Source organism: Bolinopsis microptera, chromosome 9, assembly GCF_026151205.1.
Source record: "Bolinopsis microptera isolate Bmic1 chromosome 9, MBARI_Bmic_1.0, whole genome shotgun sequence".
In the NCBI taxonomy this organism is placed as follows: Eukaryota; Metazoa; Ctenophora; class Tentaculata; order Lobata; family Bolinopsidae; genus Bolinopsis; species Bolinopsis microptera.
Genome location: NC_087080.1, coordinates 14,633,140 through 14,658,333, shown reverse-complemented (window position 1 = coordinate 14,658,333; position 25,194 = coordinate 14,633,140). Strand labels below are relative to the sequence as shown.

Genomic DNA, 25,194 nt, shown 5'->3' with positions numbered 1-25,194 from the left:
TTCTTACAAATTGTGAAGCTGGAAAACTATTTGATGTACAATTCACGCTTGTACAGACATGATGAGAGTGTGAACTGTTATTGTTAATACACAGTGTATCAGCATTGTTTGTTCCGTTTATTGTTCGGGTTGTGAAGCATGGGATTGTTTCCGGACCAACTTGGAAATGGGTCAGTTTAGTTGGAACATCATCGGGGGAGATTTTACAATACAATTAACAGTTCAAGTTAGATCAGGGAGCAACCTTTGTCTTGTGCTCCTTAACGTTTGAGCTCAACTCGAATTCTTACAGCTGTTATATTTTGTTCATATTTCGTTTACAGGTTGTAGAGGACAAATATTGTTCTTAAACGAATTTTATTAATTTAATTTATTTTTAATAAACTTATCCAGTAAAGGAAACGTTACCTGGGGACCTCAGGCTATCATGTTCATATAGAGATTAGGCGGAATGACAGGCTGAGCGCAGCCCAGTAAAGGAAACGTTTTTTATTTTACTAATTTCGTTTATCGTGTTGTTATATAATCGTGGTCCTTTTATATTAGACAATGATACGTAATTTGTTAAACTTAATTTCAAAATACTGTGGATTTCTCCTTGCCGTTTGTCTCAGTGGTCCTCTTTCAAATATGTTAGCGATATTTTACGGTGGTAATATGGTACAGGTACACCCATATAAACTTTGTGTATCAACGTTATAGCTTTTAGCAATAAAAACTAAGAGCCAACATCCCTATTTTGTTTCAGAATCAGTGTAGAATCGCATTTCGACCTTATTCTTGAAACCGAGTTTTGATTTGGGCGTCAAAAATACGTTTTCTTACGTCTGTATTTTAGATATGCTGATTTAAAGAAGGAAAGTTGGAATGTTGTTGGGAATACTGTTTTTGGTGGCAACGGCTGTGGATGTGGTTCAGGCGGTTATACCTGGAATAAGTAAGTTTTTAAACCATACATTTTACTCTCCACAACAGATACCGCCCTATTCGCCCCGGAGAAGGCTATTTTGTGACTTTTCGAGAGAACTTTTCATCCCTTCTATTTGAAGGGTGTTTGGTCAGTAGGAGTGCGGCCCAGCATGAAAACTAACAGCCCCTTTACAGGCGGGGACTCATACTCTTGCTTCACGAACTTCCAGTCTGTCTCGACTGAGGGATGTCTGACTAGAACCGAGGAGGATGATGGGACTATTGTCCAGACTACCCTCCAGGAGGTCGAGAGTATGGATTTCTGTGTCTCTGGGCCTACATATGGCCAGACAAAACAAGGTTAGTTTAGTCGCTTTTTTATGAAAAGGGTTACAGTTGAAGTGACTAATATTTTTGATATCAAGATATGGAGTATGATATGGTCCAAATGTATCTTCTTCAACTAGCAAAATATAATAAAATCTATTACAATTTTCGAAAACATTTGTATATTATTATTCCCACAGGTAGTTTCGGTAAGGCAAAAAACTATGCAGTATCAGCTGACCTAAAAATGACCGATCTCGGAAAATACTCGACCAGCTATGGTTTCTTGGGTATTGCGTTCAACATGATGGACTCCAAAAACTATGACATCGCTTATGTCAGGTATTTTGAAATAAATTGTGGCCTCACAAGTTTAACATTTTGTTCGTTTACAATCTTTATGAGTTTGCTTATTTATTACCAAAGCAACTCATGTGCGACAAATACGAGAGTTATTAATGCGAGTTATTCTAATTGTCACTGCTCAGACCCCATGCAAAGGACCACTGCTGGGAATTGGGATACGTCGAGAATGGACTCCTGTTTGGAAGAGACTTTGGATCATGTACCATGAAAGTTCTGAAAGAATTCAATCTGGCCGTGAAAATCGAAAATGGAGAAGGTTTGTTTTGCCAAAATACAGACAAAATACAGACATTAGAAACCTTTCTGAATTGAATCAACAAATAATTGTCAAACTACGCTCCGCATTTAGCTTGAAAATTGTAAACTTTAAACACATTTCACTACACAAGGTGCGGTATATGTGAATGGAGCAAAAGAGTCAGACTTTACTCCCTTCTTCCCTCCATCAAACAAGGTCGCCACTGCAATGAGGAACAACATGAAAGCTAAAATGGAGACCAAAAACCTTCAAGTCTGCCAAGGTTCGTTAATGTTTTTTTTTGTTGTTGCTTTTTTTGGTTTTTTTTTCGTAACCAATCCTTTTGTTTTTAAAATCCTACATGGTGTGGTTAAAATTAAGTGTATTTATTTCAATGGTTTCTAAATTGAGGTTCGTTAATGTTGTCAATTCTGAGATTGTAACAAAAAACACATATTATATTAGTTTATAAATATTAGTTTCAAAATGTTGGTGTTATTAATACTTCAATAATATCTGAAGTTTGAATAGATGAAATGATATTTGCAGTAAATTGGTGACTAGAAACAATTGACAAATTATTACAGAGATAAAATGTGTATCGAGGTCGGAGTCAGGCAAGACTATGATCACCAAGCCTCTTGAATCGTACAGAGACTTGGGAATGAGTGCATGTGAGGCTTGTACTTGTCAGCTTTTCGGTCAGATAAGGTAAGTTGCTCAAAAATCACCAGAATCTTAAAGTTAACCATAATTTACACACTGCAAATCCGACAGAAAGTGGCGATGAACATTGAATCATTCGAACCTAAGCTGAAGACTTTAATTATATACGATCGAATTCACAACTACGAATTACGAATACAATACCATCTAACACACGTGGTGATATGACACGTACTGTGAACCATCTAACACACGTGATATAACACGTGTCATCCTATAGGTGTGGATGTAGGTCTGCAGATGAACAAGGTGTTTCTTGTTCGAATGGCATGATCCCCGCTGTCGGACATGACTGTTGTGCCAGATGTGTTCCTCGTGAGTCAAAATAACAGCTTTTACTTCTTCCTCGAAAGTGCTATATTTGTAACCTTACAAGGGTTGTGTGTCACGTGATCAGCACAACTGGAATTCCAACGTTTTAATCCCGGTCTATAAGTATAATATCTGACCAATGTACAACTGATTAGAAAGCTAAAACTATCCCTGATCCACGTGGCCCTGACAGTAACCCTCTCTCTCAGCGTCAGGAAAATGCTACGGAGCCGGAGATCCTCATTACAGATCATGGGATGGCAGATCTTTTGATTACCAGGGTAGATGCACATACACTATGCTGAAGACGCTCGACTTCGAGGTCAGGCAAAAGAATGTTGCATACAGTTCAGTCGCCATAACCGAGTAAGTGGTTTCCTTTATATATACTGCCTGCTAAAGCCCATCATGCAGTGCCGGTCGAAGTATCTTTCGTTATTCATATCTCTAAATCAGTTTCTAAGATGCAGGACAAATATATTTGTTCACTATTTCCACCCGTGTCTCCTTTTAAACAGTAGTACGCTGAATAATTGTAATTAGTTTTAAAAACTAATGTTATCGCTACAATACTGATCTTAAAATATAGAAGAACAAAAGTGCATATCTAACTGTGGGAGTCTTACACACTACAGTCTCCAGAAATTAATAATCACATGCTGCAGTAAAAATAATCGCATACTGCAGTAAAAATAATCACATACTCTTCTTTTTCAGATACTGCATCGTCGTGTTCGACGGTGATCAGTTCGAGATGAAAGGTGTAATAAACTACACGCCAGCAGGCGGTGCCAAACAAAACGTCGCAACTCCTTTTAAGAAATATTACAATTCTCAAGATTACGTTGACTGCGTTCACGGCCAGGAGTGTTCTATCTACATTAAAAACCAGAAGATGTTGACTGTTACATGTAAACCTCGTAATGCCATCTATCTATGGGTAATTACTTAATTAATCAAATAATCAAATAATTAAATGATTAAATAATTAAATAATTAAATAATTAAATAATTAAATAATTAAATAATTAAATAATTAAATAATCAAATAATTAAATAATTAAATAATTAAATAATTAAATAATTAAATAATTAAATAATTAAATAATTAAATAATTAAATAATTAAATAATTAAATAATTAAATAATTAAATAATTAAATAATTAAATAATTAAATAATTAAATAATTAAATAATTAAATAATTAAATAATTAAATAATTAAATAATTAAATAATTAAATAATTAAATAATTAAATAATTAAATAATTAAATAATTAAATAATTAAATAATTAAATAATTAAATAATTAAATAATTAAATAATTAAATAATTAAATAATTAAATAATTAAATAATTAAATAATTAAATAATTAAATAATTAAATAATTAAATAATTAAATAATTAAATAATTAAATAATTAAATAATTAAATAATTAAATAATTAAATAATTAAATAATTAAATAATTAAATAATTAAATAATTAAATAATTAAATAATTAAATAATTAAATAATTAAATAATTAAATAATTAATCTATGGTTATGTTGATCTTTTTTTTCTGGTTTATAAAACCCTACATAAAATGAAGAAACAACACTAAGCATTAAACAACTTTTTCCTAGATCCACGGAACGTACTATGAAAGAACTGAAGGCCTGTGCGGAATCTGGGACGGAAACATGTACAATGACAACGGTAATGGGAATTTATACAGAGTCGCCAACAACGATGGTTGTCCAAACCCACCCGAACCAGTGGATCCATGTAATCAGGTATCACGAGCGGAGAGGAACTGGGCTGAACAGTATTGTTCTAGATACAAGCAGGAGCCTTTTAAGAGCTGTCCTGTGGACGTAACTCAGTCGTTTAAGGCAAGTACAAAACATTTCTGTAGGATTTTTAACAAGTTCTGTGTTCATGAATGCACTTTTTGAGGAGGAATTTCATACGCTCGCAATTATTTGTAACATCGCGCTCAAATCGGCGCTTCACAGGTCTCGCGAGTATTCAAAGAGAAGAATAATCCTGAAACGTTTGGTAGCGAATCACAGTGTCCAAATAACATTATATCTTCCCTCAGAACTGTCTGTTTGATGCCTGCATAGACCCTTCCAATGATGATAATGTGTGTGCGAACGCTGCTGTTTATGCTAAGAAATGTTCTGATTCGGGAAACCCTGTAGTAGGTAAGACGGATTACTGAATTTTGATTTTTTACCAGCTAGCTAATAAAGAGGAGCAGTATAAACAAAATTGAAAATTACCAAATTTAAAATAACCCCAGACAAATGTCACGTGATCAGTACAATGGTAGTTGATATCGGCCACATTTTTACTAAAACGTTATAACCCCTCCAGGCTGGAGATCGAGTAGTTTCTGTCCGCTAGAGTGCCCTGATTCTATGGTATATGATAGTTGTGGTAAAGGATGTTTCGCGACCTGTTCCGATCCTTTCCCTGTTGATTGCCAGGATAGCTGCGTTGAGGGATGTTATTGTCCTCAAGGTTAGCATCATCAATATTCATCATCGGTCACTTTTGTGTTTCTAATCATGACTCATGTTCTTCTAAAACATTGATTTCGCGCAGCATAAAAACGGTTAGTTTCTGTGAATCCCACTATCTTAATCTATCTTCTCAGGTACTGTGCTACAAGATGGAAAATGCATAGAGGCATCAGACTGCAAGTGCATGCACGAAGGTAAGTTCATCGAAAACGGAGCCTCGTGGAATGACACAAACAAATGTGAGACCTGCTTGTGCGGGGACGGTGGTATTGTGGACTGTGACCCGGTGGCTTGTACGGCCTGTCCTACTGGCCAGGTGCCAGTCAGTAAGACTGGACAGTGTTGTCCGGTTTGTCTGGCTGATTGGACTGAGGAGAACACAGAGAAGATAGAGTTGAAGGAGAACGGAGGACCTGCCACTATGCAGTGTGTGCTACATGAAAGTGTACTTGTTTCGCCTGATGATGTGAGTGTTACCTTAAATTAAATAGTTTTTAACTATTTAATAATGCAGTAGTTAAAAATCAAAATGGGTTCTTTAGTTTGTTTATTGTTGCGGTTTTTTAAATTAACGTACCCCTTAATTGATATCTGATTATCTCAAAGCATGTTATCGTTCTCCAAAATGTTGGAGATGAGAAGGTGACATACAATAAAATTAATGTGTGTAATGTGCAGTACACAGTTGGTTCACTGTGTAGAGGCACAGTTCCTGATGATGTCCAGGTGTTCTGATCGTATTGTCAACAAGTTTAACAGCTTTATTAATTAGACTGTTCGTAGGATATTATTTTCGATGAGGCGTAAACAAAGAGATCACCGTCGTAGCGAACATTTGACCTCTCAGCCGTGAAATACAAGCCATATTGATCTTATTAAGCTGTAAAAAACAAATAAGCACTCAGCAGACATATCTTTTAGGTTTTTCAGGCGAATGTGAATAGAATTATTATAGAATATTCCAGAATAAATATTTTATTCTTTTTAACTACAGATCACATGGAAGCTGAGTAACGGAGACGTACTGGACCCAGAGGGTCTACCTGACAACTTCAAACTCAGCGAAGATAGACTTACCCTCACCATTAACGTAAGACTAAGTTAAATATTCTCATATTCTATGGACTGGCTTGAAACTATCATATACAAAGCTTAAATGAGGCTTTAATGAATACAAATACCATCCTCAAGGTGAACACGAAATTAATTCACATAATCACACAATACACAGCATAATTACAATAATAGTCTACAACTAAACCCATCAACCCCATAGCCAGTGTACAAACACGACGATAACGACTACAAAACAGAGATAGTGTTTAACGGTGTGGTAGGAGAATGTAAATTCGACATGGCGGTTATTCCAATACCTGCAGCAGACTACATTGATATTGACGGAGAGTCTCCTAGGGTCGTTATAAGGGGAGAATGTCAGACTATGTCGGTGAGTGGAGGAGGATGATTGTGAGGATCCAACAAGGATAATTTATTATTTAAGAGAACATATCTATGATGTAACTGAATGGAGTTGGGTTAGAAACATATAAGTGATACGATAGTTTAACTTGTAGAAGCTTTCAATAAACATGTGTTAATCGTCGTCAGCTGTGATGATGTAACCAGAGAATCAAGTTTAGCAAATAAACTTTCTTCACTTGAAACAAAAAAATGAAGTGATACGATAGTAAGCACTTGATTTGTTTCAGGTTAGAATAGTGAGTGATGATGAGTTTGAAGCTGAAGACTTCAAGTGGTTTATGGGACCTGTTGATAAACCTGTAGACTTCGAGGGTGGAAAGTTTACACTACAAGATGGTGGAAAAACTCTCAAGGTAATGAAAAAATTGACTCGTACAATTTGGTTACTTTTGTTTTAAAACACGACTATTTTTGCTTTTTAATAAGCAGTTAGATGCATAATTACATCTTTACATCCTTTGCTGTCAGGTTTTAAATAAAATATTCCAATCCATTACATATTATTTATCCAGCAAATGATAAAATCCAGATAATCCTGACCGAGTGAAAATAATTACAAAACCACGACAGGTATGTGATGCAGATGATGAGGAAGAGGGAAAATACAAAGCGTGTGTAACTAAAGAGGAGGTTACGGATTGTGTTGATATAGAACTCAAGGTTATCGCTATCTGTCACACTGATGAGGGCGATTATGAGGTTGGTTAAGTAAAAATTAAACAAACAATTAAATACATAATCAGTTATCACAGTATTACAACGTTTACTGATTCCCTCTGGCGCTGCAAAATCAATCAACCAAATTAATTGTGGAATTGCTTTTTGGAAGGACGGATTTGCAAAAGATAGACCTAAATTCAAAACATACATTAACTTTGCAGGAGTTTGAGTCGTGGGATGAAGGAGAGTTTGAATTGTGCACGTGTAACGCGGAAGGACAGATAGAGTGTGAGTGTAAGGAACAAGGAGTCACGTGTGAGGAGGGCGAGGAGATGTACACTGATGAGAACTGTCAGGAACTGTGCGCTAAAGGTGGGCACCTCGCATCATACCGATGACATAAACCTCATTCAAAATTGCAATAGTATTATAATGATGAAGATTGAAGAAACATAATTTCTGTTAATAGTTCCCAATATCCTGACCACGCAACTCCCTGCAGAGTCAGCAACTTGTCTGGTAACGGGAGATCCCCATTACAAGAGTTTTGATGGACACAGACACGACTTCCAGGGAGGAAACTGCAGATTCACTGTCGTAAGTGATATCAAGCAACGAAATTTTTAATTTTTAATTCCTAAGAAAGTGAAATATCTAGGGAAGCACAACTGGCATCAACTCGTCCTAGAATGCTTCTATTTCAGATAAAAACCGAAGACTTTGAGGTCATTGGAACAAATAAACACAGGGGTGACAACAAGAATGTAGCTTGGAATGATGCCGTGGAAATTATCATCAATAGTAAGTTTTGCCTCGAATCATAATTCCAGCTAAATATATAAGGAACTACAACTTTGACGCCACACAACAATACACCTGTGAACCCCTTGCTCAGAATAATGTTTTTAGCGCAATTTCATCTTTCAGAGGTTAAAGTGTATCTCGGACCGGAAGGAGAACTAAAAGTGAACGGCATAAAGAAGACTCCTCCTTATGCTAAAATATGGCCTGGCAGCGATGAGGAAATGACTATCACAAAAGCCGGCGAAAGTGTAAGTTTTTTGTCAAGTACTAAAAGTATAGAAGTACGAATAAATGATGAAATATGATGTTTTGATGGCTGTTCAAATTTTCGCACTATTCACTGGACTACCCCTCCACAAATTATCCTAAAACTTAACTTTTCCAGATTATCCTAAAACTGAAACTCAACGACGGACTAGAAGCTCTAGATCTGATCTGGGACGGTAACAGCACAGTTTCCTCCACCATCCACGGCATGTACTACCAAGGTACTACCGGGCTATGTGGATCCTGGGACGATAACGCTGAGAACGATCAGATTAGCAGTGCGGGAGAGGAAAATGATGTTAACGAGTTCGGCTGGTCTTGGAAGATAGATGGTGATTATTAGACTGCAAACTGCAGCAGATTTAGAGGGACATTACAACTTAGAACAGTGCAGAAATACAAATATCTACTACAAAGTGGCAGTAATTAAAATCGCAGATAGGTCTTGTAAACCTTGTAAATATTGAAAACCTTCGAAAAGCTAAAAAGACACATCCTCTTTAAGGTGACGTTTGTGAGGAGGAACCCCAGCCACCGCACCCCTGTGACGATACCTTCTTCCCTGCTGCCAAGCCTATTGCTGACGAGGCCTGCGATATCCTCATGGGTAAGGAGAGAGAAATACACTATATCAGTTTATAGGAAGTTTCTCCGCAAGAAGGAGTATTTTGTTGATCATTAAATTATCATAATATACCAATTGTAAATAAATGTATTGTCGCATGTAAGTTTCCAGCAAATCAACAACACCCTAAAAACACCATCACAACACCACTTCCCCAACAGCGGCACCATTCTCTGACTGCCACGAAGTAGTAGACGTGGAGACTGCTTTGTACAACTGTAAATATGACACATGCTCTTGTTATGACGCCTCGTGTGCGTGCCACGCGGTTAAGGAGTACGTCAAGGAGTGCCAGGAGAAGGGAGTTGCCACTCTTGGTGCTTGGAGAGACAAGGCTCCATACTGTAGTAAGTATATCAACCATAGCAATGGGGTGAACAATGGCGACTAGGGCATGTGCCTTCGTTCAGCTTATTTGAACTGACAGTGACACCAAATAATAAATCTACTCTATTGAAATATAAAGAGCTTTGGCGCAAATAACTTTCTCAAAAGGCTTCCTGAGTCCTGACTCTTGACCTTCATATTGTAGCGCAGCTCCAACTCATCCTTACTTCCTCAGCTCTAACATGTCCTGAAGGGTTCTCATACGACTCATGTGGTTCTTTCTGTCCCGCAACATGCGGTGACAAAAACCCGGACTGCGGTAAACAAGAGGGACAGTGTAACGAGGGCTGCTTCTGTCCTAAGGGAATGTTCCTGGTTGGAGATGAGTGTGTGGAGGAGAGTGAGTGTCAGTGTGAACATGACGGTGAAGTTAAGGAGGTAAGGAGTGATATTGATTGTTTGTCGTCACTCGTCACCTATTTTATTAAAGTCACTACTTGCTACTGGATAGAAAACTATCCCTTCAGTCAATATCGGTTTATGGACATATTCTCAGATTTCGGTTGAGATTTCTATTGTTAACGCCATTTTCCTCTCCAGTTACTAAGAAATCGTTTTTGTCTTTAAGGTTTAACTTTAACTGTATTTTTAGATTGGCTCAAACTGGGAAGATGAAGACATCTGCAAAGATTGCGTCTGTAGGGATGGTGGAGTTGTTGCTTGCGAGAAAATGAAATGTAAAGCATGTCCCGCTGAGGTAAAAATGAGTGATACTAAGATTCCAAATTTACGTCAATTAAAATCTTTCAATAAAAACCAGTTTTTCGTATGAGTCTAAAAAATACAATCTCACCCAGGAACTGCCAGTATATGAGGATGGTGAATGTTGTCCAAAATGTGTGGAAGACTGGTTGTCAACTGAACAGGAATCTTATGAGGACATCGAGAAACTGTCAAACCTCACTATATCTTGTACTGCTGCAGTACAGAAGGCTAAGGTCCAGTGGTTCTTTAGCAACGATGATGGGGAAAACTGGGAGAAAATCAAGGGAGCCAATGAATTCCAGTACACTATTAATAAAATAACAGAGGGAAATGATGGTAAGAGAAATGGAAAATTGACCGTAATATTATCAAAGTTTGTTTGTCAAATGAATACAGTGCTTGTGCCATATTATCTAAAATCACTAACATTGTGATATAAATCTCCAGGTCAATACAAATGCACAGCTAGAGCCAGCTTCAAATCACGAGAGGAGATCATCAGTGTTAAAACGGTCGAGGCTGGTCCTGAAAAGGTCTCCTTTGGAGAATACGAAGTTACACCCAAAAGGAAAAAGGCGAACCTAGTATGTAAAATAAAGGATCCTGCTTTTGATGCGAATGCTGATGTGAAGTTTTATTGGACAAAGAATGGAAAGCAAGGGGATCTTATCAGCGGTAAGTTAAAAGAAACAAAAACATAGTATTTTCGTTTCGCCACTCAAATATTAGGTTTGCTATCTCATTAAAAATGACAGGACTTACTATCAATTTCATCAATAAGAATAAGATACACTTGGTGAAACGACAATTGGGGTCACAACGTTGTATCACTATCACTGATACAATTACAACATTACAAGACATTGCGTGACGGTGATCGAACATAATTCTGAACGGCGCGGGCATTTAAAAAAACGCTCGAAGGCATTATTAAGACCATTAAAATCCGAAATTTTTGCATATTTTTGGGAGTTTTTTCCAATTTCAGCAGCAGAGAAGCAGTCAAAATGTTGATATAATTATTTAGTCCGATAATATAAATTGAAATTAACCGAAATTAAAAAGTATTCATATCCTGGACAATAATTTCGTAGTGGAATACTTTTAGGGGAAATTTCAAGGGACTTGGACTTTATTTGAACGGCATTTAAAAGAACGCCAGAACCTTCAGCGTCTAATTAATGTCCGTTTCGAATAAAGTCCGGTAAGGTATAATAATTAAATAACATTTATTTTCAGATAAACCTAAGTTTGCCAGCAGCAACGAAGAGGCAACCTATTCTCTAGACAAAGTCAGCACAAAGAGGAAACCAACAGTGATCGCTTGCATTGGAGTGAGCGCTGATGGAAAGAAATTGGCCGAAGGTAAAATATCTCTGGTTAAGAAGAAGAAGAAGGTTAAACCCGCAAAAGTAAAGAAACCAAAAAAGAACAAGGATTAAAGTTTGGAGATAAAAGGACTGAGAGAAAAAAATGTAGACTATAAAGAGAAAACATTTAAAAGTAAACAAACTTATTATAATTATCATCTAAATATAGACTTATTAATATTATAACATATTGTTATTGTTAATGTTAGATGTTGATCACATTTAATTTAATTTCAAAATATTTAGATATTTTTGCATTTTTTAAATACGATGTTTCTCTTTTTATCAACAACATTTAAAAATAAAATAACTATAAACTGTACTATTGGACTCATGATTGAGGAACAATTCTATTCAAAATTATGATGTCACTCAATCACAATGCTCAGCATTAGAAGTCTTTTCAATGATTAATTTCCGCTTATGAAAACGATAAAACCAAATATTTGTTACCTAAATTGTTACCCAAACTGCTCAGTGTGCTAGAGTTTGAATTTGTGAGAATATTAATCCATGACCGCCAAAGGAACCTATCCGTGGGAATATTAAACGGATATAGCTCACTACAAACGTCACGACCAAGTTTTACTTTGAAAGCTTCCCATGCCAAACTTAATTCGGTGATGCCTGGTTAGTGACTTGTGTAAACCTCTATAAGAAGCTTCCTAGCAAAAACCAACAAATCCCAACAAATTGTTGGGCCGAAAACCCAATGTTATGGTTTGTTCCTTGAATAACTGAAAAAATAAGCGTTTTAGGGCAACATTTGATTGATAAGTCGTATATAAACATGGCCATTGTGCCTGTGGATCGTTTGCACTCTTGTAGATTTACAACCTATCAGGACGCGCGCCGAGTTGAACAAATATTTTACGAGTATGGAGTATCACCCGTAAAATATTTGTTCCAGGACCGTCGACGAGTCCAACTCGGCGCGCGTCCTGGTCATGGTATAGGACGTATAATATATGGAACAAATATTTTACGAGTATCACCCGTTAATTGCACTCATGAGAAATTCTCTGGGAGCTTCCTAGCAAAATACCAACAAATACCGATCTTTTAGTTTTAATTGTTCTTTGAAAAACTCTAAAAATAGGTAAAGCGTTTTAGGGCCAAATAAATATGGCCAATTCAAACGGTTGAAGTAATTGATACGCTTACAAATTGATGCATAATGACACATACTATTATTATTACAAGTGCCATTTAGATGCATAACTTTAATATTGACAAACACAATATTATTAAGGACTTTATGTGTACAGTGGGGTGACATATGTTTTCGTCACCTATGGTAATGATAATACAAACAGCGTTAAACTAACAATTTTCATTGAACCATAACTCCGCTTCCGGACCACCGATTTACAAAATTAAAAAATGGGTGTTTAGAGAAAATTCTGAACTTTTCTCGGATAGTAAAAATTAAGTTCATTCGTGCTTCAGAAGAGACTGGCAGGCTCATAAATAAGGGGTTTGATCACGATAATGATACTATTTATATATGAAGGAGCACATGTTTTAATTTTTAGTGGTGTCATACTCATAGTTGTAGGTTTACAATTAACCTTGAACCTACCAGGACGCGCGCCGAGTTGGACTCGTCGACGGTCCAATATATGGAACAGATATTTTACGAGTATCACCCGTTAATGTCATAGATATTACATCGCCACAAAATTTACTACAGATACGCCAAAGGGTCTGGGCCTTGTACTAGACAAATTCTCCAGACTCGTGATTACACTCACTGCTAACAATATCACGTGACGTGCACGCAAACTCGCGCGCTAAAATGCGCGCATTCAGAAGTGACGAAAACATATGTCACCCCACTGTAGAAACAATCAGGACAAATCCCAAAAATATCGGAATAAATACCAATATTACTATTAGGGGTCGTTCACATATTACGTAATCATTTTTCCCCTACTCTTGCCGAAGTCAAAAAGATCGTAGGAAATAAGTAATCGGGTTTGGATATATGAGGTGGCCCAATGGATCTACGTTGTCGACAAAAGTCTGCTCCTTCGCAATATAAACCACTCCCCTATAACTCTATAATTACTGTCATCAAGGTCCAAGATGTAATTACAAATTAGATCGAACGCAGAAATTAGATCGAACCGGTTCGATCTAGGAATTAGATCGAACGCGCGGCGCGGCTTTCAATGTATTTGTATATCATATATGGTATATGTATCTCGCGCCAGCGTTCGATCTAATTCCTAGATCAAACCGGTTAATCGATCTAATTTCTGCGTTCGATCTGATTACATCTTGGTGACAGTTAGTGTATAGGAAGCGTATATTATGCTGCGCGTGACGCTAGCCATGTGTTAATTATTATTAATTACAGTGAAATTCCTCCTTCGCAAAGTTATGTTCCGCAATTTTCTGGATTTATTAAATGTTGATGCGCGGCGAGCGTGCTAAATCACTCTACAGTCGATCTTCGAGATTATTCTAAAAGGGCCCCCGACAGTTGAAACCAGCTTGAATCGATGTAGTTTCGGCCGCTGATTCCGAATCACCCCCCATGACATAGGGTTAAAATGCTCACCTGCCGAGATATTTGCGAAAAACTGTCTTGATCACGTGATATGACCGTATAAGGAAGTTGTTCGAATTTCTCGTTAGGGTTAGGGTTTCAGCATATGCTTTTGTTAGGGATTGGGTTAGGGTTAAGGTTGGCATCAGATTAGAGGGCTATGATTTCGAATAGTCATTCAGGGCAACCAAGAGAACGTGTTTAAAAAGTCACGTGACAGTCGAGTGTAGAGTGATTAATCATCATCCGATGCGCGGCGCTGCATTGGTGAAATAAATCGTCCCATGCACAAATCCTACTCATTTATAAAAACATAAAACATTGCATAGTATGTAAATAAATTTGCCATTTTGAAAGAATGTAACCCCAGGGGATTAAATAGGGAGGAATTTAGGTATATTGAGAAGTATAGAACTAATTGCTTATATATATTGGGTTTAAATAGATGCAAAGTTGAAAGATAAGGTTCTTAGTTTTTATTTCATTTTTGAAGCTTTAATTTTTTTGTGTAGTCCATTTCCAATTACCTTGTGTATTTTATTTAGGTTATTTGATTCTCGATTGTTTGAGGCATTTTAGATCCCCGTGTGTTTAGTACTAATTAAACTAACCAACTTAATTCCTTTGTAGCTAATGATGTAATTTAACGAAGTATACACTAAATTTGCGTGTTTCACTGTCTAGCCCACCAACCATAACCAGTATGTAAATATGTTTCACTTTTTTTCAGTCACACTTTTCACTCAAAAGAATTGATGGTACAAGTACATCGTAGGGAAAATTGATCGTGCGTGGTTTAACCGCGGCGAAATTCTTGTTAGTAGAGTAGAGTGATTAATCATTATCCTAGTGCAGTGCAATACATGATAGTAACGCCGAGATACTGCAACACTTGCTTGTTAGACAGCGACGTATACAAATAAAACAATCTATTATATATTAGATGACAACTTTAGCTAAAAGTAACTATCAAGTATCCGGTTCAGCAAGATGTATAAAATATAAGGGTATTATATCCGAGAAACAGTTCAACGGAATTCAACTGAAATATGCTACGGTGGATTTAAGGTTTGGTAAAGGGTTCCGGTTACGTAGTGCAGAATTTACCGTGAAAGTCAACGGAACTGAGTCGGATTTCTTGGAAAGTCCCAAAATCCGTACTACTGTAGCCCAAAACCTTTAAAATCATACAATTACAATCTTACAAACATAGTTCCAGCTTTATTGAGATTGGGCTCGAAGTCTACGATATGCCGTCACGTCGAACTGACGTCTTCCGACCTGCTCCTTATATCATTGAGTATCCTTCACATTAATATTAATATTATAACACAATTCAAATTCAAACTAAAGAAAAAATCTCAGACTTATACTCTACAAAGTAAATAAATGTAAAAAAAGCATTAGAAAAAAAAGAGAATCAATGCGATAAAAATTCAATAACCAATAAATAGAAGTGCCACATCCTCATTGGTTTACTACACAATTTACAAACAAAGAAGAAAAATTAAAACTGTGATAGGATAACCGACTTCGACATCATTTTTAGAATGAAGAAAATGCAAAACTTCCACGAAAAAATATCGCTTTACGGTTTTTGCTCCCAACCAGTCGCTCGGGGACAGGTAGTTATTGGGAGGGGGGGGGGGGGGGGGGGGGGGGGGGGCAGCAAATTTATTCCAAAGTCCAAGCACATTAAATCGAATTTGAATCTTATTTCATCTCGAAATTTAGTACTGCTATTGTGAATTCCATATCATATGTGATATGTCATAGAGACTTCGTATTGTTCGACTTAGAAAATTCTTCGTATTTCAAGCGTTCTGATTGGTTTCTGCCCAGCGTGTTGGGTCGTCCCTCCTCCCTTCTTCCACCCTCGTAGACATAGGGCACTGTCTCAATCGTGTGCTCCGGCTGTAAATAAGATAGGTCTTACAGAATCCTACATGACTTTAAAAGGACAGATTGAAGTACGGTTATGCGTCATAAAAGATAAATAATCTAAAACTAAATGTGATTAACACAGTAAAATATCTATAACGTGATCTTCGGGTAAAACCAAGTGCACAGGTTTGTATATGCTACTAACTAATTTTAAACGTAGTCAGATGTGCTAGAACCTGAAAGTATGTGGTGATAGCGAGGACTAGATAAGAGATAGCGTAACAAATGCAGTACAATACACCCGCCACCGGACCACGTGACCGCTGCACCGTCAGACGGTCAGTCAGCGAGGAGTCTGAGCTACATTCCTTGTACACCTGCGGGGAGACGTGTGTCAACACAAAACACAACCTTGTGGTTAACAAAACACAACATTGTGGTCAACAAAACACAACATTGTGGTAAAACCACGTACAATACCAGAAATACTACAAATAAATGGAAAATAAACAAGATAACAAAATCAAAACACTGCTTTTATTCCCAAAATTTTGATTTGTGGTAAACTACAGTAAATCCCATTAAAAACTACCATACATCCCCTTAACTGGGTATATTCTCCTGGTTAACGATTAAGTGAAGGTTTAAACAGTACCTGTTCTGTTCTCCGTGTCACGTCAGCCCAACTGTACATGTTCTTAACTTGTCTGTGTAACTCTTGTGGCTGTGGGGCGTCTCCAGCGTCTATCCTAGACGGAGAATAACGCATTGTTATCTCATTAATTACTTAATTCATTGAATAATGTAGATCACGATGATAGAATTAAACTGAAGAGAAGTAAGCGTGTGTATAAACTCAGTTTTAAGGCTCAGTCCCCAGTCTTACTTGCTGATAGTTTGTAAGAGACCCTTAGTGAGAGCCTCCGTGCTTGTATCCTCCGCAAGACACACGAAATCAGCAGGGAACACCTCTACTATACCACCAACCTGCAAAACACTTGTTAAGAACCTTCAAAACACTTGTTAACAACCTGCAAAACACTTGTTAAGAACCTGCAAAACACTTGTTAACAACCTGCAAAACACTTGTTAACAACCTTCAAAACATTGTTAACAATCTGCAAAACACTTGTTAAGAACCTGCAAAACACTTGTTAACAACCTGCAAAACACTTGTTAACAACCTTCAAAACATTGTTAACAATCTGCAAAACACTTGTTAAGAACCTGCAAAACACTTGTTAAGAACCTGCAAAACACTTGTTAAGAACCTGCAAAACACTTGTTAACAACCTGCAAAACACTTGTTAACAACCTGCAAAACACTTTTTAACAACCTGCAAAACACTTGTTAACCTCTACTATATCACCAACCTGCATAACTACCTTACAGCTTTTCATAAACTTTAATTATTTAAGTATTCCGACCCTCACTGTAATCAAGACATTCAGCGATGATACATCCTGAATTCCCCATCCCTCTCCTCCCACAGCAAAACCCCCCCTCCCTCCTCCCTCCTCCCTCCTCCCTCCTCCCTCCTCCCTCCTCCCTCCTCCCTCCTCCCTCCTCCCCCCTCCCTCCTCCCTCCTCCCTCCTCCCTCCTCCCTCCTCCCTCCTCCCTCCTCCCTCCTCCCTCCTCCCTCCTCCCTCCTCCCTCCTCCCTCCTCCCTCCTCCCTCCTCCCTCCTCCCTCCTCCCTCCTCCCTCCTCCCTCCTCCCTCCTCCCTCCTCCCTCCTCCCTCCTCCCTCCTCCCCAAAATACTCACAGCAGTACTGACAACAGGAAGGCCACAAGACACAGCCTCGACAATAGCCATACAGAAGGCCTCTGTCAGGGAGGTGTTAAGGAAGATGTGACCCTGAATCAGAACGTCCCTGACCCTGCTCTGCTCCACGTTACCCAGTAGGATTACTCGTTCGTGTAACCGGTACTGTTCTCGCAGCTCCTCTAACATCAGTCTCTGGGAGGTTGGAGATCAGGTTGTGTTTTAAGTGGATCAAATGGATCAAATGGGCAACTAGGAACCTCTCATTCCGGCCTCCCACAGGTATCACATCACATGGCCCGATCAGTGACGTATCATTTGTGATGTGATGCATATTATAACCATCCTAACAGTCGGACAACCAAGAACCTGGGTAGGGTTCAAATGACAGTTTAGTAAGTAGCTGCTTTCAGCAATACTCATACTCATAAGGTACTAGAAACCCGCTAGTCGAAAGCTTTGTTCGAGGAAATTTTAAAAATCAGTTATGTTTTAATTTCTCTTCATCATACAGCTCTGTTATACAGTAGACATAATGGAATTTATTTAACAATGGCGACAGCGTTGTTAGTATTCGGATTCCCAAAACGATACTTTTTACCGCATCAAAAAATACCAATCACAACCAAAGTTATGAATATAAGTCATAGCGTGAGCGTAAATGTGAGCTAGTTTTGAAGTTATGACGTAGCATACAGCATAACAACGCGCGTAGTTAAGATGTCCTTGCTCGCGCACGTGCATTTTAACGTTGCTACGCAACAGCGCAGTAAACCTTTGCTAAAATAACGACATTATTCTAACGGTTATTTTACCTCACTTCCGACGTTAATTATAAAAAATCTAAAGCCTAAATCAAAATTCTAAGAATGCTATAGCCTATTCCTATCCTTTTTCTACAACCCTGCTAAAAATGGCGAGGTTTCAACTCCATTTGCGAGCTGGGTTTGGCTTCACCAGAGGGTCATTTTGAGGTCGATTTTCGGTGTTTTTTCTTCTATGTCCCCGTTGCCGGGGAAATTTCGTCAAGTTTAAATTATAGTATAGATATTAAGAAGTGTTTGAGCTCTCGGTATGGGTTCACATTACGGACGTGAGCCGGGTCCGAAAGTTCCTAGTTGTCGGAGCTGATTGGATTTCCCAAGCTTGCATGTTAATTAGTTAACTAGGTAAAATTGGAAGGTTCCTAGTTGTCCGTCACCGATCAAATGGTGTACAAAGTTGAACATTTGATCGTTAGTTTTGATAAATCTGAAGTTCAATTCATGATGTCTGTCCATGTTGCATGTGCTTGTTTCGAAAGTGCGTGTCAAAATCTCGTTTTGTAACCGATCCAGGATCCTTAGCCCTTAGAGGCATTCACAGTCGGACAAGATACAGTGAAGTTTTAAATGTAATCAAAAAGACTGAAAAAAACAATCGGTTTTATCACCTTGGGACCGTCTCCCCCGATTAGAAACTTTACTCTTTTATCTGCAGAACACATCTTTGGGATGATTCCTGACAACAGATCAATACCTGAAAAACGAAAGATTTTAAACTTCGGGTGATTACTTATTTATAAGTAATCTTAGTTATAACTAAAAGAGAAATTCTTATGTCCAATGTAAGTTATCTTGAAGGGCTTACTACTAGGGACTGGAGTCCTATATCCATTACCCAATCACCAATGCTTCGAATGTCAGCTGTCAACAAACAATCACCTTTTCTGTAGACGAGTCGCGACATGACAACAATCACAATCTCATCCCGGCTATCCGGGGGGCTATCTGTTGGAACAAACAGTGAGGTATCTATCGCGTTAGGGATCACTCGTACCTGAACAGTACTAAGTTAGCTAGAAGTATGTGTTGCTAACAGTAGAGAGGTGATGCACTTTTCTTAAAATCAACTATTACTTACTTCATGAAATTTCTTATGCCTAATATTTTCTTATTGAATTATAACATTCGATTAGCTCAATATTATGATAAGGCGCCACGATAAGAGGATAAAAATTAAACAAGAATTTTATAAAACTGCAAAATTACCGTTCTCATAAAAAGATCTAACTAGACTGTTAAAGACAGTGTCCGTACCTTACTGGGGCTAATCCGTGCTCTCAGCACAGTATTTTCCTTGCTAGTGTGAGACACACATATAACACCATCAATGTCACCCAGGGTGAACTCTAGCATCTTATTCGTCATTATCGCTCCGAAATCGTTAAAACCGAAGAGAGAGTGGTCGGTGAATACTGTCCGTAAGCCCATCATCTTGGCGCTGAGTAACGCATCCAACGCGAAAGTAGAAAAAGCAGCATGACCATGAACAATCTCAATTTGTTCTCTGACAAATATGTGTCTAAGGACGGGAAGGGATATGAAGAAGTTAGGAACAATAACAAGGCGTATGAGCATATAGAATGGGATGTAGTAGACCTTTATAAAAGGTTTCAGGTACCTGACCCCGACCCTATCATCGTAGCAGTGTGTAACTATGATAACTTTGTGACCTCGTTTGTACAGGTTCTGGGCTAGATTGTAAATGTGGCATTCTACTCCGCCGAAGTTTGGGTAGAAAAAGTCCGAGATGAGACAGATTTTCATCCGGAGATGGTGACAGACTGAGGGCTGGATGTAGTGAGCAGAAGATCCCGGAGATGGTGACGGACTGAAGGCTGATGTAGTGAGGTCGGTTACATAGTAGGAGATTTCATGAAAACACGGTACCTATTAAAGAGTAACGGGGTGAGTGGATATCAGTGGATTATAGTTATAGTTTCTTAACTTGTCGTATAAAGTTTAGTGATAAATCGACAGTAAATTTGGAGTTATTATTAACTCTACAGTCTACCTGCTACACTACCGGAATTATTTTCATCGTCACAGTTACAAAAATAAAATGATGAATAAAAATTGCGAGAACCGCAACGCAACGCATGCGCATGGCAAGTCATCCATAAAAGGATTTATATTTAATATATGAAACAAAACTAGCGATGAAAAATAAGATATAGAATATCCTGAAGAATATCAAATACTCAAGAACGAAAACGAAACATTAAAAAAAACAGCAAGATTCTGAAATGAAAGAGATTCTGCTGACCAATCCAAATGGCTTTGCTAATAGCCAAAAATACAAATTATAGTGCATTTAAACGCATTTATAATACCTAAACGCTACATTAATAAACATTTCCCTACTCCATAATCCATATTACTACTCAGTTTTATCCTTTCCATCTCCAACCCCCTCACTGGTAACCTCCTCACAGGTAACCTCCTCATTGGTAGTAACCTCCTCACCCTCACCCTCATCTCAATCTCCTTAACCTCAGATATGTCAGGAAGATGCAGGGTCCACTGCAGGGCCCATACGGGGAGCAGTAGGTAGCTGTAAGCACTCCACGTCCACACGCCCAGCGTGTACTTGCTCTCGATGACTGAGGTAGCGTGCTCGTGCACAGCTCCTAAAACTGATCCCTGGTGGAAACAGTGTCAGTAAACACGTGGTGTGACGTCATAACACGTGGTGTGACGTCATAACACGTGTTATGACGTCATAACACGTGGTGTGTACTTGCTCTCGATAACTGAGGTAGCGTGCTCGTGCACAACTCCTAAAACTGATCCCTGGTGGAAAGTGTCAGTAAACACGTGGTGTGACGTCATAACACGTGGTGTGACGTCATAACACGTGGTGTGACGTCATAACACGTGGTGTGTACTTGCTCTCGATAACGGAGGTAGCGTGCTCGTGCACAGCTCCTAAAACTGATCCCTGGTGTAAACAGTGTCAGTAAACACGTGGTGTGACGTCATAACACGTGGTGTGACGTCATAACACGTGGTGTGACGTCATAACACGTGGTGTGTACTTGCTCTCGATAACGGAGGTAGCGTGCTCGTGCACAGCTCCTAAAACTGATCCCTGGTGTAAGTCAGTAAATCAACTGGAGTTTTAAGTAAATGTTATAAGAAATTGTTTTATGAATAGTGAGAGTTACCGCGATGGCCGATGAAGAGGTCCAAAACTGTAAGCTTTTATATTTGGCAGGGCGGCTTCGCCACTGTCGCCATTGGTGGTGACAATTGTCAAATTTTGCCGGTGAACTTGCCGCAGAAAAGCACCGGCTCAATAAATAAGAACCCTTTGAATTTGTATTCATCTGAAAACCAGCTCCTGAGTCCTTAATCCTTAGGGAGACTCCTTACTCCTAAGTTCTGTTCGCCCCTTCTTAACTCGGTGTGATTCTTTAGTGAACATTGTTTTCTTATGCTCTTATGGGCCCAGGTGAATAGGAAGAATCCAGAACCAGTAAAATGTGGTAATTTACAAAAGAATCCCACGATAAAATATTTGCTCACGGACACGATGGTGCTAATATGGCTGCATTGTTTGCCGTTATTTATACGGCGGAATTTATCTCATTGTAAACGGTCCTGTTAACTTGTCAATTTGATGTCATAATTCAATTATTGCCGAAAGAAAAAAGTAAATATTTAAAACATTTAGAGAGAGGGTTTATCTGGTCGTTATCTGGTGACATTCATTCATTCATTAGGCATCTTCGGGCAGTGGTTACTTGGTTAGTTCAGGACATTTTTGTCAGAAAATGAAAATATTGTTTCCCGAATGTGCACTCATCAGTCGAACGACTGTTTCAAATTTTATTCAAATCTTTGAATTGGATTGGCTTTAAATCTTCATTTATTTCCACCTTCATATATTTTGTAAATTTTTTCTAACATTATTCATTGCCTAGGAATGAAAAACATTGTGACTGCTGCAGTTTTACTGTTAACGCTGATGGCACCTAGCGAAGCGTGTTCAATAGAAGAGGAGATAGTGCGGATTTCTATCAGAGAAGCAGTCAAGAGTGAGCTGGAAGCAAAAAAAGAGGTGGAAGTATTACGGAACGAAGTGTCTGAGATACAGAAGGAGATGGCGTGGTACAGCCTCCATGTTGCTGCTGCAGCCGCTTGCCGGGGGAGCACTGCTACAGGAGGTTCCGGACCCAGGGGTAATATGGTGCTAGCAAAAGAAAATACCGAGTCGTGTGCGGTTCAATGTGCCAAAACAATATACAGTATCTGTGATGCAGATGTTTCTATCCAGGGGACCGTTGGAAAGGCAACATCTTACACTGATCAAGTAGGCATGTTCTACAACTACGGATGTGCTACAGCGGGTAACACAGACGTTCGTTTTGACGAGGTGAAGGCTGACGACTCGGCCATTCTGGAAGGGCTTGGAATAGGATATTACCGATTCTGCTGCTGTCGATATCCAGGATAGACCTTAACATTTCCTTTCCATGGACTGAGAAGTTCAAATGCAATAATATCTCTTTATTTTACTTTACAAAGCTTCTTTACTCTGATTTGTGGACTCTTGATTTTGGATTAGGTTCTAGCACAACGAATAGAGAGTATTGCTATTTGCACAGTAGATTAAAGATTAAAGAAAGCCAAAATAGTGTCTTCGGCGTCGTGTATTCATGTTGTTGTTTTTCCCCGTAGAAGAGATCAATTTATATCGTGTTTTATCTTTCAAATCAAATGTACCAACTTATTAAAGTCATTTTAATTTGTCTAATAGCATCTACAATCTACAATCTACAATCTACATGTCTAGTAGTCGTAGAAATTGAGACAGTCGTCAAAACAATTTTGAAATAAAAAAATACATAAATCCGAAGAAATAAATGTTATTGATTTTAAAAGCAAGAAAGATTATACATACCTGTAATTGATCAGGGAGGTGCAGGTAGACGTACACGTAACTGTACTCCAACACTAGAACTAGAGGATTAACTGCCAGCAGAAGGGCGCTCTGTACCACTCGCCCTGTCTTCTTCGTGGGAAACTGAGGATATTGTATTGTTATTATTAGGGCGCTCTGTACGACTCGCCCTGTCTTCTTCGTGGGAAACTGAGGATATTGTATTGTTATTATTAGGGCGCTCTGTACCACTCGCCCTGTCTTCTTCGTGGGAAACTGAGGATATTGTATTGTTATTATCAGTGCGCTCTGTACCACTCGCCCTGTCTTCTTCGTGGGAAACTGAGGATATCGTTATTATTGTTATTATTAGTGCGCTCTGTACCACTCGCCCTGTCTTCTTCGTGGGAAACTGAGGATATCGTTATTATTGTTATTATTAGTGCGCTCTGTACCACTCGCCCTGCCTTCTTCGTGGGAAACTGAGGATATTGTATTGTTATTATTAGTGCGCTCTGTACCACCCGCCCTGTCTTCTTCGTGGGAAACTGAGGATATTGTATTGTTATTATTAGTGCGCTCTGTACCACTCGCCCTGTCTTCTTCGTGGGAAACTGAGGATATTGTATTGTTATTATTAGTGCGCTCTGTACCACTCGCCCTGTCTTCTTCGTGGGAAACTGAGGATATTGTATTATTATTATTAGTGCGCTCTGTACCACTCGCCCTGTCTTCTTCGTAGGAAACTGAGGATATTGTATTGTTATTATTAGTGCGCTCTGTACCACTCGCCCTGTCTTCTTCGTGGGAAACTGAGGATATTGTATTATTATTATTAGTGCGCTCTGTACCACTCTCCCTGTCTTCTTCGTAGGAAACTGAGGATATTGTATTGTTATTATTAGTGCGCTCTGTACCACTCGCCCAGTCTTCTTCGTGGGAAACTGAGGATATTGTATTATTATTATTAGTGCGCTCTGTACCACTCGCCCAGTCTTCTTCGTGGGAAACTGAGGATATTGTATTATTATTATTAGTGCGCTCTGTACCACTCGCCCTGTCTTCTTCGTAGGAAACTGAAAATATCCTTATTATTGTTATCAGCTTACAGTTACTGTCGTCAGTCGTGGGTTTTATTGGTCTGTTGATTGATGAACACACCTGCTCTGTTAAGCAGTGTTTTAGTTGCAGTATTTCAGGTAAGAATGTAAAATGTACAATTTACAATGTACAATTTACCTCCTTTTATTGAGGAATACTGCCCAGCTAAATGGGTAAAATGGAAAGACCATTGAGTAAAATACTAAATTGAAATTTATTCCATTTTAGATCATTGCCCCCACACTGTTGAAACCATGAAATCATATTTGTGACTCAAATCAAAACCCCAATTTACCGAATTATTTTCCAGAAGTTGACGGTAAATCAGTGTTTTACCTGTATAATTTAAGTATTTTGAAAATGAACTAAAATTAGAAGTTTCACCTGAAAAAAGATGTTTCGCCCAGTACAATAAGCTATAGAATCTCTAGAACCGTGCTCTACCTCCCTTCTTTAATAATGCTAATTAATTCTGAATATTTCCATGCCTAAGT

General features: G+C 38.4%; 3 protein-coding genes across 4 annotated transcripts in view; 1 reads left to right on the top strand and 2 right to left on the bottom strand.

Annotated features, from left to right (window-relative positions):
• The first annotated feature begins 799 nt into the window (after nt 1–799).
• LOC134821136 (zonadhesin-like) overlaps nt 800–25,194 on the top strand; it is a 36,962-nt gene continuing 12,567 nt past the window's right edge. The window contains exons 1-29 of one of the 2 annotated variants that reach the window (XM_063831801.1): nt 800–937; nt 1,105–1,269; nt 1,437–1,578; nt 1,725–1,858; nt 1,992–2,123; nt 2,428–2,551; nt 2,787–2,881; nt 3,088–3,244; nt 3,596–3,818; nt 4,505–4,753; nt 4,963–5,068; nt 5,241–5,387; nt 5,524–5,855; nt 6,384–6,479; nt 6,666–6,836; nt 7,099–7,224; nt 7,442–7,570; nt 7,753–7,903; nt 8,034–8,128; nt 8,236–8,332; nt 8,459–8,583; nt 8,721–8,934; nt 9,108–9,209; nt 9,389–9,574; nt 9,790–9,992; nt 10,207–10,311; nt 10,412–10,655; nt 10,767–10,994; nt 11,559–11,951. In XM_063831801.1, the coding sequence (XP_063687871.1) occupies nt 868–937; nt 1,105–1,269; nt 1,437–1,578; nt 1,725–1,858; nt 1,992–2,123; nt 2,428–2,551; nt 2,787–2,881; nt 3,088–3,244; nt 3,596–3,818; nt 4,505–4,753; nt 4,963–5,068; nt 5,241–5,387; nt 5,524–5,855; nt 6,384–6,479; nt 6,666–6,836; nt 7,099–7,224; nt 7,442–7,570; nt 7,753–7,903; nt 8,034–8,128; nt 8,236–8,332; nt 8,459–8,583; nt 8,721–8,934; nt 9,108–9,209; nt 9,389–9,574; nt 9,790–9,992; nt 10,207–10,311; nt 10,412–10,655; nt 10,767–10,994; nt 11,559–11,761 (4,551 nt within the window). In that variant the 5' untranslated portion in view covers nt 800–867 and the 3' untranslated portion in view covers nt 11,762–11,951. Of the gene's footprint in view, nt 938–1,104; nt 1,270–1,436; nt 1,579–1,724; nt 1,859–1,991; nt 2,124–2,427; nt 2,552–2,786; nt 2,882–3,087; nt 3,245–3,595; nt 3,819–4,504; nt 4,754–4,962; nt 5,069–5,240; nt 5,388–5,523; nt 5,856–6,383; nt 6,480–6,665; nt 6,837–7,098; nt 7,225–7,441; nt 7,571–7,752; nt 7,904–8,033; nt 8,129–8,235; nt 8,333–8,458; nt 8,584–8,720; nt 8,935–9,107; nt 9,210–9,388; nt 9,575–9,789; nt 9,993–10,206; nt 10,312–10,411; nt 10,656–10,766; nt 10,995–11,558; nt 11,952–25,194 lie in introns of those variants that run through there. The other variant, XM_063831800.1, reaches the window with a different exon arrangement.
• On the bottom strand, nt 15,178–20,600 carry LOC134820434 (phosphatidylinositol N-acetylglucosaminyltransferase subunit A-like). Its single transcript, XM_063830817.1, has 8 exons — nt 19,972–20,600; nt 19,597–19,711; nt 19,326–19,411; nt 17,894–18,088; nt 17,014–17,114; nt 16,783–16,876; nt 16,364–16,504; nt 15,178–16,157 (listed from the first exon to the last, which is right to left on the bottom strand). The coding sequence occupies exons 1-8, from the start codon at nt 20,479–20,481 to the stop codon at nt 16,014–16,016; spliced, it is 1,386 nt and encodes a 461-aa protein (XP_063686887.1). The 5' UTR covers nt 20,482–20,600; the 3' UTR covers nt 15,178–16,013.
• Nucleotides 20,785–25,194, bottom strand: part of LOC134821137 (glycosylphosphatidylinositol anchor attachment 1 protein-like) — a 38,658-nt gene continuing 34,248 nt past the window's right edge. The window contains exons 12-13 of the mRNA XM_063831802.1: nt 23,621–23,743; nt 20,785–21,357 (exon numbers count right to left, since the gene is read on the bottom strand). Of these exons, the coding sequence (XP_063687872.1) occupies nt 21,055–21,357; nt 23,621–23,743 (426 nt within the window). The 3' untranslated portion in view covers nt 20,785–21,054. The remainder of the gene's footprint in view (nt 21,358–23,620; nt 23,744–25,194) is intronic.

Excerpts from the sequence above, each read along its gene's own strand:
- LOC134820434 (XM_063830817.1), bottom strand. The coding sequence starts at position 20,481 with ATGAAAATCTGTCTCATCTCGGACTTTTTCTACCCAAACTTCGGCGGA. Across the intron at positions 17,115-17,893 it reads TTCCTGTTGTCAGTACTGCT|GTTGGTGGTATAGTAGAGGT; the intron begins GTGAGTATTTTG and ends AGTGTTTTGCAG. Across the intron at positions 16,877-17,013 it reads CTCTTACAAACTATCAGCAA|GATAGACGCTGGAGACGCCC; the intron begins GTAAGACTGGGG and ends TTCTCCGTCTAG.